At 36.7% G+C, this 16,334-nt stretch overlaps 1 protein-coding gene across 2 annotated transcripts in view; it reads right to left on the reverse strand.

The window, feature by feature from the left end:
• Positions 1 to 15,932, reverse strand: part of EIF2B3 (eukaryotic translation initiation factor 2B subunit gamma) — an 86,210-nt gene extending 70,278 nt beyond the window's left edge. Inside the window, exons 1-3 of one of the 2 annotated variants that reach the window (XM_039349621.1) lie at positions 15,796 to 15,932; positions 15,007 to 15,162; positions 10,353 to 10,492 (exon numbers count right to left, since the gene is read on the reverse strand). In XM_039349621.1, coding sequence (XP_039205555.1) covers positions 10,353 to 10,492; positions 15,007 to 15,154 — 288 coding nt within the window. In that variant the 5' untranslated portion in view covers positions 15,155 to 15,162; positions 15,796 to 15,932. Of the gene's footprint in view, positions 1 to 10,352; positions 10,493 to 15,006; positions 15,163 to 15,666 lie in introns of both variants that reach the window. The other variant, XM_039349620.1, reaches the window with a different exon arrangement.
• Positions 15,933 to 16,334: the final 402 nt, after the last annotated feature.

The following is a 16,334-nucleotide window of genomic DNA, read 5'->3' on the forward strand; positions in this document are numbered from 1 at the left end:
ACCCTTTGTACATTTACAACACTTGTAAGTTACATCTGTAGGCAATAGATACAATAAAGGGTTGTAAATATTCAACACTGTTCCCTGTAGACGTAATTTCATTCCGCCTATTAAAAATCATGCTTTGGATTACTTCTCGGTACAGGCTGCTGTGAGAATGACAGAAACAAGAAACTGTAACCAAAGATTTCATGCCATAAAGCTACCTTCTTCAATCTGATTTATTAAGCTTCAACCCCAGTTAAGTCTTGACTGAGGTGGCCAAGGACACATGTTCCTGAAGAATTCTAAAGCCCCCAAGGTTAGACCGCTTAGATATAAATATATAAGTTTAATAAATTTCTAATTTAATACATAATAATAATTACTGAAACCTGTAATAAACAAACAAACAAATAAATGTGAGATAGATGTTGCGGCAGCGTTTCTCACCTCTTCCTCTATCCCACATAATAAGATGTATACTCTGAAGGGAAGGCAGAAATGAAGCTGTCAGCCTTCCTGGGTAGAGCAGATAGGGAACAGGACCAGATCAGCTAGTTCTACTTTATTATGAGGCTACATTATCAGAACCTTGCAAGTTTGATGGTACAAATCTCCTGCTGTCTCTTTGACAGCCTGAGAAGTTAGGGAGGATCTTTTCTGAGTCTCTTTCTCTGCCCATTATGCAGCTGTGGCTACGCCCTGCCTCATCTGACTGTTCTCTAGGGAGCATCTTTTCCCCTTATCTTCTTAGGTCACTCCCACATACAGAAGCATACTAACCAATAAGTTCAAGGCATTCAAGTGACAGCCTGGCATTTTCATTTTAGAATTTTACAGTATACACCAGTGTTTCCCAAACTTGACAATTTTAAGGCATGTGGACTTCAACTCCCAGAATTCCACAGCCAGCGTTGCTGGCTGTGGAATTCTGGGAGTTGAAGTCCTCATGCCTTAAAATTGTCAAGTTTGGGAAACACTGGTATACACTAATGCCTACGGAGGGGGAGTTGGTGAGATTACAGTGAAGCAGCAGGAAGGAGGGATCACATTCCAGAAACCAGAGAAGGGAGCACAGCCCAGAACTAGACAGAAGATAGAGGAAGAGAGTTAGAATAGCTGCTCCCTAGAATCTCTCAGGTTATATCCATTAGGCTGGGAGTAGTAAGAGTTTAGTTCGTATTATGTATATGCAAATAAAGAACTGAACTCTGGCTGAATTGTTCTACTTAGGCTTAGCCTGATACATATGAATGCAATAAGAGGATAAGGAAAACAATTTCATTATCCCACACAACTTTTCAATTTTCATTATTTTATCTTGTTTGCAAGTACTGCATTGAGCCTGAAGGAATGGGATAGGACAGATAGGACATCAGCTAAATGATGCACTGGATTCCTCCCTGCTCTGCGATTCTATATTTCATATAGAGAATGTTTCTTTCTACATAGCACTATATTTTTATGAAACTTTAAATGACTATGAAAGATAAAACACAGGAAAGCAATCTAGATAAAAAGCTGATTTGTAAACTATTTTTTTTCTAATTCTACTTCAAAACCATTTTTCTTTTTTAAATGGTTGAAATGAATTACCACGGCTACTGTACTAAAAGTATTTCTGGGAACAATTTGTATTATCTAAAGATAATTTTTCCCCCAGATCAAATGTGTCGTTTTCACAGAGACACATCACATAGCATGTTATTAACAAAGATGATCAATGTTGCCAAAAATCATTCCATTATTGAACACCTTTGAAATCCTTTTTAGACAGGTGACTTTACATTAATTTTTCATATTGCGTAGTCATTATAAATAAAACAAAAACAATTTATTTCTTCTTAAACTATTACAAAAATTCTATACTATTCACAATATTCCTTAAACAGAAGACATTTTAATTCCTCTTTCTTTAACTTCAGGCAAAATCCTGCTATATTCCTTTAATAGAAGAATGTAAATATTGCTGGTTTTGAAAAGAATAACATCAGCCTGGAATGATAGAGTCATTGTTTTCCTCCTCCTCCTCCTCTTCCTCCTCACCTCCCACCACAAAACCTTCAAAGAATAATGTGTCAGTTTCACTAACTACTAGGTAATAATTTAATACTATTACAGCGTTAAATAGAGAGACTAGGTCCATAGTGGCAAATCTATGACACGCGTGCCACAGGTGGCACGCGGAGCCGTCTCTGGTGGCAAGCGAGCCATTGCTGGGCCGAGCTGCTTCCTCTTCCTCTCTGCGCATGCGCAGTCTGGGAATAGGCGAGAGGCTATAAAAGGAGCAACTTTCTGCGGAAGCAGCATTTGCTGCAGACAGCTTGAGAGCGAGCACGAGTTGGAGTGGACAGCGAGCGAGCCGACAGCTTGGTGGCCACACCCACTTGATGGCCACACCCACCCGGCATTCAGCGATGCATAAGTGGGATTTGGGTTGCAGTTTGGGCACTCGGTCTCTAAAAGGTTCGCCACTACTGGACTAGGTCATATCCAGCAATGGGTAAGATGTAAAATTTAAAAAGAAAAGTATTTGCAAATAAACTACAAAGGTATCCCCCTTTTAACCAGTTCATCCGCATAAAAAGCAGCTTTTCAAAGATAATATTTCACAGAAAAACTGAATAAATAAAAACTGATAAATAAAAATGTATCTGCCTATTATAAAGTAATCCCACTTAACCTGATAGGGGCAAAGAAAAAATAAAATTCCACACCAACCAATAATTTGAATAAATATTCAAATAGCTATTGATTATGCACACAATGAACCCTTAAAAGTTAGGAATTGTATCTGCCAAACATATGGTGACAATGCAACATTTTGTTGAAATGTTGTGGACAAGGTTACAGTTTAATTGCTTTTAAAGACTAGATCTTTTTCCAATAGGATTCCTCCTTCTTGTCAATGATGAAAGGCACCTCCAGGCATGCCTTCATTTTGGGCTTGTTAACTCCATCTTGTAATTATTTAGCTACACTATTTTAATCTGTCATTCTCATAAACTGCCAACAAGGCTTTCATAACTGCAAACAGGCTTTTCGGGAGTTTTTTTAGGATGAACTCTGGCAAAGGCTGAATACAAGACCCCTGAGGAGAGTAAGGGAATAGAACCACCAAATGTCTGGTTGCCATCTGTTCTACCCATTTACTCTTCAATATGTAAATAAACGTCAGAGAGCACAGGGACCAGTGAAACACACGGTTGCTAAGTGAAGCCCAAATTTCTGCCTCTCCTCCTGATGAGCAGAGCAGCGGCCTCAGATACATGCTGAGAGTACACCATGAAAGGCTCTTTTGGGATTCAACAGCCTCCCCTTTGAAACACCAACACCCTCATAAATAAAGTTCTTACTGTCTGATGGATGCCCTTTTTCCAGTATGGAACCCCTGAAAGAATAAACTAATGCCTGAATGAAAAATAAACTAGGCAAGCACCCTAGTAGACACTTCTATTTTCCTTTACTTTCAAGGGTTGATGTGGCAGAAAGGAGGGGAAAATATGGTCTGTATTTTTTAAACTATATAGTAAGAAAATCTAATTTATCCTCATTATAACCAACAACTGGGGGAAAATCCCATACACATCCATTTGATTAAAAAGGCAGAATAGTATTAATTAATTTTACACAAAATTGATATTATGCAAATGGAAAAATGTAGCAGTGAAACCACTATGAAATATATAGCACATCCAAATTAACAATTAAGGCTTTCTGATGTAAGATATAGTATGCCAATTATGTACATACTACTTCTTCTTCTTGTGCCATATCCGTTATGTACATACTACGGATTCAAGTAATGTAAGCAGAGATTAAAATGAAAGCAACTACAGATTTTGAACATACATTGCAATGCTAATAATTGGATTTAACCCCAAAAGTTAAAAATATAATTGATTTAGATATCCCAGAGAAAATCCCTGAAGACAGATGATCCAGGATCACCCAGACCACATAAAGAGACATGTTATTCTTATTTCAAATTAGTACAATCAAGCCAGCATTTTTTTTTAAAAAAACAAAAAACCCTAAAAAACATGTGCTGCGATCCTATGCTCATTTAACAAGGACACTTTGCTAATCTCAAAAGACGGTTTTGGAGTAGGCATCTAAAAGATTGCAGTGTTAAATTGTTGAGTGCAAAAGAAATAGTGTATGACGAAAATAAACTGAGATCATAACTACACAGAGTTTCTGGGTTAAAATCTGGCCACATAAGATTCTGTTATATTGCAACAGAAATACAGGTATGTTTAATTTAATAACGCTGACAACAGTCCCTACAGTTCAGAAAACTGCGCTAACAATAGATCCCTATAATAATATATATTACAGTAGATCTTTGTAACAATATAATTACTATAATAGTTTTCTAAACATACAGAATTCGTGTTATAAAGTTTATTTTTATTTATCTATCAAATTTAGATACTGCAATCTCATTCTTAGAGTGACTCAGAGCAGTTAAGTTAAGCAGTACCTTAGCTGCTTTCCTAGGAAACCACTTTCTTAAGTGGATAAGCAACTCCAAACAAGACATTAAAGAGGTTTTTTAAACATTTTATTAAACATTTTTAATGCCCGAGTATTTTTTTTCTTTCATAATATCAGAATACGGCTTTATCCAATTAAGCTGGATATCAGAACCAATCAAAGGAAACTTTTTTTACATAACATAAAATCATAGGTTTTCTTTAAAAAAAAAAGATAACAAACCAAGGGTGCTTTAGGATGTGGTTCTTATTGTATATAGTCTGATTTATAGTTTTTAACAAGGGTTTTCATTTAAGGTCTCCTGTGTTTTTCCAATATTCCAACTTCTGTTTGAAGACCTCCAGCAAGGCAGAACCTCTTTCCAATTACTTCCTTCTAATGTTATTTATTGATGCAGTAGTTTCTTCCTATTTTTCAACTAACGCATTAAGTCCCATCCATCCCATCTCTTTGGAAGATATAATCTAAGTATCTACTATTCCAAGTCAGTCAACAGATCCCTAAGGCCAAACACCTGTTTCATCCCAGACATGAACACGTGGATTCATTCCAGTTTTACAATACTTAAGCACAACATAAAACATTCAGATACACTGTAGTTGGTTCATTTATCCTTATTAGCTTTGTTTTTAAATGGCACTAGAAATGTTCGCTATACTGTATAAATCCAGCAGACTATATGGTTTAGGACAGTGTTTCCCAAACTTGACAATTTTAAGGCATGTGGACTTCAACTCCCAGAATTCCACAGCCAGCGTTGCTGGCTGTGGAATTCTGGGAGTTGAAGTCCTCATGCCTTAAAATTGTCAAGTTTGGGAAACACTGGTTTAGGAAACCAAAACTATAAAGCTTTAGTGCCCAACACCAATTTCAGAGTTTATCAGGTGTGTGTGTGTGTGTGTGTGTGTGTGTGTGTGCGCGCGTGCGCACACACATGCGCTTGCACATGCACACACACCTTTCAGTTTTTAACCCTGGTAATTGACAGATCATTGCAGTTTTTTTGCCAAGATTTTTCAGAAATGGGTTGCCATTGCCTCTTATGGCCAAAAGTGACTAGTCCATGGTCACCTAACTAGCTTTATGCCTGAGGCAAGATTAGAACTCATGTGGTCTCACATTTTCTAGCCTGGTGCCTTAACCACCATACCAAAGTGGCTCCCTTAATAGTATTATTTACCAACATGTTATTATATAAAAACACAATTATCTTTCTTTCTGATCCTTCTATTTGAATAAAATATCTAAGATTATAATTCAAAAGTCTGAGACTGAGTTTAAAAATGGTTATTTTTATCTCACCTTGCCAACAACTAGATGAGACACACCTTCACTATCACCAGTTTATCTTTCCCTAATCAATACATTATAGATGGAGAAAACTGAAAAAATGCCAAATTCGTTTTGTAAGATCTTCAGAATTTCTATGGATAAGCATTTAAGTTAAGCTTTCCATTTCAAGAACTGTATCATTCAACCAAAATGCCAATATTTCAGAGTTATCTATCAACATTAATATGATCCAAATTGTTACAGATGGGAATCTAGACCTATGTACACATTCTAAAGTTGTGAAGAGAACAAAAATATAGCAATTGCATAACTTCTGTGAGAATCTCTGTAAATAATTTCAGGTATTACATACTATTAAATTGCAGCACAGGGAATAAAGCTGTTTATATGGAGGAGATTTGACAGGAATCAGCATGAAAGAAGTAGCTAATTCAAGAGCTTTCTCATGTAACCATCTCCTTTAATAACTATATACCAGTGATGGCGAACCTTTTAGAGATTGAGTGCCCAAACTGCAACCCAAAACCCACTTATGCATCATCGAGTGCCGGGTGGGTGTGGTCAATTGGCTGTGCGTGGCCCATTGGGTGAGCGTGGCTACGGTAGTAATGGCAGACTGGGTGGGACTAAAAAGTTCAATCAATCAATTCCAACTTTGCAAGATCTTTTTTTTTTCCCCGCAAGAAGTTGAAATTGACTGATTGAATCTTTTTTTTTTTTTTGCACATGGTGGCGGCGAAAAGGTTTTATAAAACCCAGATGAAGGCCTAGGACTGGGGCGACGGCACACGTGCCCACAGAGAGGGCTCTGAGTGCTGCCTCTGGCACCCGTGCCATAGGTTCGTCACCTCTGCTATATACCAACTTCACATGTACAGTACCAATATACTGATACTAATATCAGTACATACTGATACTGTGTTGCACAATTCCCACTAAGAATTTGGGGAGCTGTAATCCACATTTACAGCTTATCACTGCTGGTGAAGATTTGTCTAGACGCACATATTTAAATAATTTCAATATGATCTCACTGAATTGATAAGATTTATTCAGCTTATTATATAATTTAAAATAATCAACGCCAGGAATACATTTTTTTCTGGAGCTCAACTTCAATTAAATACCTCATCAGTTTCTGCCATCCAGGAGACTCAAATCTTGCCAATTTTTTTCTACTTTCATGATCTTTTAAAATAGCCCCCATTTCTCTTCAAAACTCTAATGGTCTATACCAGGGGTAGGCAACCTTGGCTCTTTTATGACTCGTGGACTTCAACTCCCAGAATTCCTGAGCCAGCCATGCTGAGGGAAAAGGGAGAGGTTTCCAAGCTGAGCCATGCTGGCTCAGGAATTCTGGGAGTTGAAGTCCACGAGTCATAAAAGAGCCAAGGTTGCCTACCCCTGGTATAGACCAATAAAATATCCATTCTGAAGAAAGAATAGTAGCAACCTAATTCTCAATTCTACGGAGATTTAAGGAGAACTTTTGAGAATACACCCACAGGAGAGGTGACCCTTCTTCTCTTCTACAGCAGATGCAAAAGAGGTAACTTTTCTATCTCAAAGGTGCTTTTTCCAAGAGGTAAATGGAGGTTATTTTTTTTCTTTGAAAACATTTCATTTCTCATCCAAGAAGTTTCTTCAGTTCAGCTTGGAGAAGCGAAATATTTTCAAAGGGGAAAAAAAAAACCAAGGAAGTCTAGTTGCCTTTTAGAAAAAGCACCTTTGGGACAACTGAATGATTGAGAATCTCCATAGATAACTTTTCTAATTTCAGTAGTAAACAGACTAATTCTGTTTTGAAGAAGCATCATCAGTGCTTAGAAAGCATAAGCCATTCCATTCCAAGTTCTTATGGGGCACATTGCGCTACTTTACAAGATGGGCCTTATAGATAAGTTAGCTGCTCCACACGTTTTTCCATCCTCTTCCAGAACTAAAATAAGGGAACAGCAAATATACACAGTGACTTTCAGCAAGACGAGCAACTCCATACTTCCCTACCACATATGTACTGGAAATACATTTATTGCTTTGATCAGCCCACAGAGGAAAAACGTTTATGCAAGAAAACTGGATTAACATAACCTTAATTGAACTCAACTTTGATATTCCCTACAGTGGTCGTCTCTGTAACCATTCCTTTTTCATAATAGGATCCAGGTTTAGAAGAGAACTTCAAAATGAATTCATATCAAGGATGAGCAAGTTAATATTATTATTATTTTGGTTTTGTTTCTGGATTGTGTGTGGTGACCTAAGTATTTTCACATATATTCCACTATGAGATACAGACCTTACCAAAACTCCAATGATTTTCTGTTATTTATTCCACTGTCAATCTCTTGAACTCTTACGATTTTTGTTGTATAGATATCTCTGTGATGTTGTTAAGAGAGGTGAGTGAGGCATTCTAAAATATTTTTATTGTAGAACTATACATGGTGCTTCAGAGAGCTTCAGTTAAACCTCAGTAAAAGAGGTCTGGTAAACTGCTTTAAGAAATGAAATGCTCTATTTATTTATTTCAAAATTAACTCATATGCAAAGGAGTAAAACATCCATTTGTCTCTATGCACATATTTCATGTTGTTTTTAAATCCACCAACAGTCCAAAAACATCTCCGTTACAAGTTATGCTTTTTTTCCATGGTCACCAAACTCATCTCAACTGTACCAGAAGCAGAGATTCCACCTCCCAGCCATTACAGTGAGCTTTCTTATGTCATGTATTTGGAAAGGAGGTTTTTCAGCAGAGGAAGTGAAGCGCTAAACTTGTCTGTCCAAAACTACATGGATCACTGACCCTCAGCAGCATACAGACCACTGCTGTGACATCACACTTTCCACAATATGGCTCCAAAAGATGTACCCAGCACGCAATTCTGCATTGCTTAGCTCTTCCAAGAAATTACTGCTTCTTTCATTGTCTATACAATACAATAACAGAGTTGGGAGGGACCTTGGAGGTCTTCTAGTCCAACCCCCTACTCAGGCAGGAAACCCTATACCAGGGGTAGGCAACCTTGGCTCTTTTATGACTCGTGGACTTCAACTCCCACAATTCCTGAGCCAGCATAAAAGAGCCAAGGTTGCCTACCCCTGCCCTATACCATTTCAGACCAATGGATATCCAATCTCTTCTTAAAAACCTCCAGTGTTGGAGCATTCTGGGGGCAGATTAATTGATCCACTGATTAACTGTTTTAACTGTCAGGAAATTTCTCCTTAATTCTAGGTTGCTTCTATCCTTGATTAGTTTCCATCCATTGCTTCTTGTCCTGTCCCTCGAGTGCTTTGGAGAAGAGCTTGACTCTCTCTTCTTTTAGCAACCCAAGATATTGGCAACCCCTGAGATTAAGAAGGATCATGGGAACATTTCTGTAACTTTTATTCTGAAAGAATTCGGAAACACTACGTAGACCACCAATCATTACTTCATTGTCAAAGTCTTACTAGTATCTAACTGTGTGGTTTAGCCAGAGGTTCCATTAGAATATGTAAACATTATTAATGCAGGAAAATGTACATTTTTCCACTCTGTTATACTGCTGGAATACTATATTTTAATAGCTGGTTAAAATGTAGTTACTGACATAAATTGGAGAAGATCTTTGACAGGATGAGAGGGAAAAATAATGTGTCAGCTTTCATCTTCATATTCCAAACCAACATAACATTATCTACGTACATGCCAGCAAAAATGGTTGTTCTTCTTACCAAGGCAGTACAGTTTGGGGCCATATCTGTGGTTCTATACCTCTCTGGCTGATACTGAATAGAGCAAGAGCCCTTCCCATCATTACTCTTAATTGCACAGGGCTTTTCCTTGTAATTTTATAAAAAAGTGAGAGTGTGTAGGAAGTGCTGATGGTGGGTTTCCTTCTCATGCCAAAATTGCTTCTACTCCCAAGAGAAGTAATAATAGCATGGGAAGCAGCTATGCCATGGGCTCTTCCCGCATAACCTGAGTCTACAGATGTTGCTGCCAAACCTCAGGAAACAGATGAAATATTGCCCAAGTTCACACATTGCTTTCTGCCAGGAAACAAAATATTGCGATGAGCTGGATGCAAGGCCACCAAAACAGAAAAGGAGACATTTCTCCCCTTCTTAAAGGACTCTAGTCAAATAGCACCGTATTAATTTTATGAAACCAGTTCTGTTCATGGTGGTAAGAAGGTTCAGTTGCACCATACCAAAAGTAGATACACAGCTCAGACTAAAAACCTATTGCCAGTGTATCCTACAACAACAGATTCATTTCATGACCTAAGATGATGACTTTCTCAATTTTTATTTCACTGCTTTTTGATATAAGTGATGTACATTTTAAATTATTTAAATTACTGGTATGCTTTGATAAAGCATATCAACATATTAAATTTAATTTTATATTAAGAAGTGATTAAATTAAAATTTTAATTTAATTCAGCATCCAAATAATTTATATCGGATCAAGGTACCTCAGAAAATATTGAATATTAAATATTAATCTTAAGAACATGTAATCATAAGAAACACATTACTCATAGTATCATCAATTAAAATGATTTTTAAATACTTAATATTACCTTTATTTTTTCATGAATATGCCGTAATGAGTCTGCAGTTCCCATATCTGCATCATCAGCAATACATACAATATCCAACTTCAGTTTTGTCTCCAAGTTTAGCACTTTCTGAACATCTTTCGTTGTAACCACAATGACTTCTACAGAAGAGGGGGGGAAAGTTAATAGATCTATGAAATAGCTTACACTTTTCAGAATAGATCATTTAATTTTAGATAGTTTAAATATAACTTTTAAATGTACATGTAAAGTTTAAATGTAAAGTTTAAATAGTTTGAATTCTTTTAAAGTCGTAAAACCTTTAAAGGACCCTTACAAATTACAAATAATTTGATCACGTTCTTCAAGGTTTCAGAAATCTCATATGCCAAAATTTGCAAAACTAATTTAAAATATAAGATAGTAAATCTAAAAACTTATTAGGTAAACTGGCATTTCTGTCACTATTATATCTATGTATTTAACACGAAGCTAAATACTAATAAAGATATGCAAACACAACCTGAATAATGGAAAAATTGAGAGGAGGAAACATCTCTTAATCTTAAATGTCTATTAAATCTAAAAACATATAATTCGTACTAATTTATATCATTTGTATAATGGTATAATTACACAACTGATAAAGTACCTCACCAAAGTTTCTTTGGATGCAACCAACTTGTTCTTTATTTTAGGAGATTGTCGAGATGGAATTTTGTCTTCTGAATTCAAATTCCATTAAATCAGGCTCTTGAAAAAGCACTTATGAGCCTTCCCATGTAACATTCAGAAGAAACTGAAATACCTGTTCACCTGATTTAATTGGTTTTAATCCAAAAGTTCTAAAAAAAAAGTCTCATATGTAAAATTTCCTATCCCTAAAATCAGCAATTGTAGGTAAGATGACCTTGCAGGGGGGCGGGGGAGGGAGAGAAGAGAGAGAGGAAAGAGAGACAGAGAGAAAGAAATAGCCAATGTAATACCAACTTTTTAAAGGATTTAAGAAAGCACAAGCTTTTCAGGATTACATTTATTCCTGATACATTGCCAAGTCGAAAAACTGTTTTAGAGAGTCCCAATGTGGATAGTAGTAAATTCATATGCACTTGATTATTGGGATTCTCAAAACACATTTGATAGATCTCCACCTTTTTTCTGAATAAACTAACAGTAGAGTGGAGGTTTCTTTATTCATTTATAATTATCTGATTTGCAGACCTTAGACCTTAGATTAGGAATAAGTGGTCAACTTTCACAATAGTTGAAACTAAACAATGGGACACCCAGGGAGTTGCGCTGAGATCACCACTTTAAATTTATATTTATGAATGACCTAGAACAAAGATTAGCATAGTAATTTCCAGATGTTTTGAACTCCCACGTGATGTATAGGGTTAATCAAAACATCTAATCTCCACTGGAATTAAATCCAAAAGGAGTTTTGGATCAACAAGGGAATAGCTAGGCAAATTCATTCATAATGGAAAAATCTCAGAATTGGTTGTTTTAAGCCTAGAATCACTTCACTGACTATGGAATGCATTGCCAATATATTTTAACTTTGAGCTAAATGTCTATTTCTTTTGGGCAGTAAGAGGGAAACTTCTGTTCAAGTAGTATAGACTTCTTAGGAAATAATTCGTTATTTTATTAAGAGAATTTTATTTTGAAATGGGGTTGGGTTGGACAGTTTCTCATTAAGTCAGTTTTCTCTTCCAATCTGTCCAATACCAAGTAGAAAAAAAAATCTGCATTTTTCTCAGTTTTGAAGTTACTTCAGAGGAGGAAATAATTTTGGAAAAATTCTCATGGCTGGAATTTGGTGTGGCGGAGGTTGAAATCTTTTGTTTAGGCATTTGAACATTACTGAAGGTAGAAATCTGACTTGAGCTTAGAAAAACAAGTTTTATAATTAACATAAAAGAGATTTCTAGGAAATGCATTATAAGCAAAGTCTAGTATGTAGTTAACTACATTTTGCCAGTTGCAAGTGCCCTAAACTCATGGCCCTGGGAAGAAAGGCAGAAGGAAATTGAGATCAACTATTTGTTAGACAAAGAGCAGGCAGAGTAAAAGGCAGTGTGCTAGTATTGAAAATTAAACTACATTGTCATAGAACTCTAATCTGTTTGGGCAATTAGCTCTGATTTCCTTTGAAGTAGGAATGGGAAAAGCAGAATTAGTTAACTTGAAGAAGGATCTTTGATCAGTGAAGGCCTTTGTAATAATTTCTTATTCTATTCTCTGTGCCAGAAATCATTTACTATTTCTCTTTATCCTTTCTTCAATGAAAATACATATTAAACACCAATACTGGAAATAGTCAGTAATCATACCTCATAAAGTTTAGTTCCACTGATAATAACTAGATTAGTTTCTATATAGAAGATGCAAGAAGTAAATATATTAAGCATTTCTTGACACATCAGCTTTAAAATTAATTATTTTCGAGAATGGAATGCTTTCTGCTATTTAGATAGGTGTATTTATTGTGGCAAGGGCAAAACCATACATTAAACTGGAACAATTTATGGCAATATTAGACATGGCTCATTCTCTATCCTAGCTTCAAAACTTTCTGAAGATTCTCCTAGGAAGCCTCCATAATACAACTTTAATAAAGAATACCTCTTTATTACTAGATTATAAGTGCATCTACCCCAGCCTCTTGCTTTGATATGGCAGAAAATACAAAATTCTTGGCTCAGAGAAGAGATACAACCTGTAAAAAACCTAGTGCTTATTTATACACCTATTTTGCCAACTTTGTTTTAGAAACTTTAGAAACTTTACTAATCATAGGAACCATGAATAAGAATCTATTAGCATCAGAATTTCTAACAAAAACTATCCTAAAAAGGAAATGACATACTGGAAAAAAGTGTCTGACAAGCCAGATGAACAGCCTGCCTTCAGAAGTTGTGGGTGCTCCATCACTGGAAGTTTTTAAGAAGAGATTGAATAACAAAATAATAAAATTGGAAGGGACCTTAGAGGTCTTCTAATCCAATCCCCTGCTCAGGCAGGAAACCCTGTATCATTTCGGGCAAATGGATGTCGAACCTCTTCTTAAAAACTTCCAGTATGGAGCATTCACAACTTCTGGGGGCAAGTTGTTCCACTGATTAATTGTTCTAACGGTCAGCAAACTTCTCCTTAGTTCTAGGTTGCTTCTCTCATTGATTAGTTTCCATCCATTACTTCTTGTCCTGTCTTCAGGTGCTTTGGAGAATAGCCTGACTCCCTCTTTTTTATGGCAACCCTTTAGATATTGGAACACTGCTATCAGGTCAGCCTTAGTCCTCTTCATTAAACTAGACATATCCAATTCCATTTATACTAAAACTTCTATAGTTCAGACCTTTTTCTTAGAAGACTGTAAATGCAGATGAAAGATATAATTCATCACAAACTAGTTATGAACATAGGTGATACTATGATTGGTCTCATACACTGGGTTAAGCCAAGAATTGTTAAAACGTTGACCAGCATAACAGAATTGGAGAGGTAGATTAAAATCTAGCATTAACTATATTATAGTCAAGCTTAATTATACAACTATATTACATGCTTTTTCCTGTAATTGTACAATTTTCCTGCACAATTCCACGAAAAAGCAAGCTGCTTTAAACAACTATACACAGGTGCTATTTGTGCATTCCCCCGAGGATCCATTTTGCCTTGAAATCTGAAATACTGTATTACCCCACTAAATATCCATTATAAACCATACCAGTTAACCCAAACTAATTATGTTGAAAGGAAATGAAATGTTTAATATAATTTGCTTATAATGTCATGTATACAGCAATTCTAGATGAAAAATATAATCAGTGAGCAAAGTGTTTGGAGAAAATCAATAAAATCCTCCAAACTGCGATTCTACAGATTGCATATTATTCTCACATCAACCCTGTAAAAGGAAAGAGTGATTTACACTGCCTTTACATATAAATATGGCATTAATGCAATCTCTCTCTCACATGCACACACATACACACATTCAATTTTTTTCTTGGAAGCTTCCCACAGATCTTCCAAAACTACTTTAATGTTCTTTGAGCAACATTAGAACTCAGGCCAGTTTCAAAGCATAGCCAGATGCTTTAACCACTACAGTGGTTCTATTTTGTTAATAAAAAGGTAAATGTCCAGTCATGTCTGACTCTAGGAGCGTGATGCTCATCTCCGTTTCTTGGCCAAGGGAGCCAGCGTTGTCCAAAGATATATTTTGTGATCATTTGGCCAGCATGGCTATGTGACAAAGGTGCATAGAGCTCGCCCCAGTATGGTGCTCAGGTCTCGAACCCAGCCTGTCAGCTTTTTAGCTGACAAGCTTAGCTGAGCCATCGCGCCCCCTTATATTCACATCAAATTCCCAGAAGGAAAAAAAGATAAGAAAAATTACAATGTATGCATTCTTTATATGGAGTGGTTGTATGTGTATATGTTTACTTAAATATAGAGATGGTGTCAAACATATAATCTCCTTCTTCTAAATTATGTTAGAAGTCAAATGGGACATTTTGAATTAACTGGACTTCCAGCTATGGTGCCAAATTCCTTGGATTTGTTGACATAGCTCATTCCCAGTACTGCTGCAAATAGTGTCCTTGACTTTTTGTTAAGTCATTACTTAACAGAGCAAAATATCATATTCAAGTCTGCTCACCTTCAAAACCAACTTGTTCCAACAGGTTGAGTGGGTACCATATCAAAGGTTTATTACCAATAGGAAGAAGAGCTTTAGGAATATTTGAGGTCAGATCCATCATGCGGGATCCACCACCTACAGCCATCACCACTGCTTGAAACTCCATACCAAAATCTGAAAAGATGAAATAATCCAAAAATTCAACCAATAAGCAGACAGCCTATGCGCTTTACAGGAGGAAAAAGTGCAGAACTAGAAACTTCCCATAATCCATAGTAAGATTTTAACAACCCACAAAAACCAGCATCTTCAGTCTTCTGTTTTGCCATTTAACTATCTCCCTTGTGTTCAATAACTACAACTAGTGTAGCCAATGTTGGAAAATGCAGAAAACTGTAGGTCAACCTCCGAAAGATTATACATTTCCCATTCTTGTGTTAAACCTTTGTTTTCTGAGTTAGAATAGTGGAAGAACTGGTCACTTTGAGCTGAGAAGAGATATTCTTCTCTTGTTCATAGACTTTATTACCTCATTTTTATTTCAGTTTATTATCTGCTGTGTTCTTAAGTCTTAGTATTGCCAGGCCTAAAACCACGGCAAGCAGGCAAAATATGCTCCACGTGAATGAACCCCCGTGTTAAAAACTCTGTTGGAAAAGCCAGACATCAAGTTTATACCTAATAAGCATGTGAATCCAATAATGCTCTTCTTTATCCTCCTGTCGCAACGGAAATAAATGATAACTGGCAGGCTATGCGGGAAAAGGATAGGCTTCTCTTCCCAACGTCCCACCAGGGCTTTGGTACCTGAAGCCTAAAGGCTGCTGGTTTCACCGTGACAAGGAGGAACCAATGGGAATAGCTTCGCTTCCCCTCCGGTGCACTTCCACGTCTGCGCCGCCGACAAAACGCGCACACGCTCACCGTACCGTGTTTACCCGCCGAGCGAATCGATGAACAGCCCTAACGAAGAACACCGAATAACCAATCTACTTGTTACTGGTAGGGAAAATAATCAAAGTTAAAAGAATACCGAGCTATCGATTTCCGAAGAACAGGCGCCTTACAAAGAGCCCAGAGATATCGATTCCCTTCTTTCCTTTTGGAAGAGTACTGAGAAAAAGCGGGGGGAGAGGGAGGGGGAGGGAATAGGTTGCTGTTTTCCTATTTTTCTGAAATAAAATAGCATTCGTTCACGGTGAAAACACATCCTATAATTTCCCAAGTATTACCTCAATGATCAGGGTGCTTTTAAGATTAAGAAACAAAAAGGACAGGCTTTACCCACAGGCCAGTGGGTAAAAATAAGTAAAAAAAAAAAAAAGTCAAATTCTATGCCTGCAACC

This window comes from Crotalus tigris, unplaced genomic scaffold (assembly GCF_016545835.1).
Source record: "Crotalus tigris isolate CLP2741 ecotype Arizona unplaced genomic scaffold, ASM1654583v1 scf7180000018299.754606, whole genome shotgun sequence".
In the NCBI taxonomy this organism is placed as follows: Eukaryota; Metazoa; Chordata; class Lepidosauria; order Squamata; family Viperidae; genus Crotalus; species Crotalus tigris.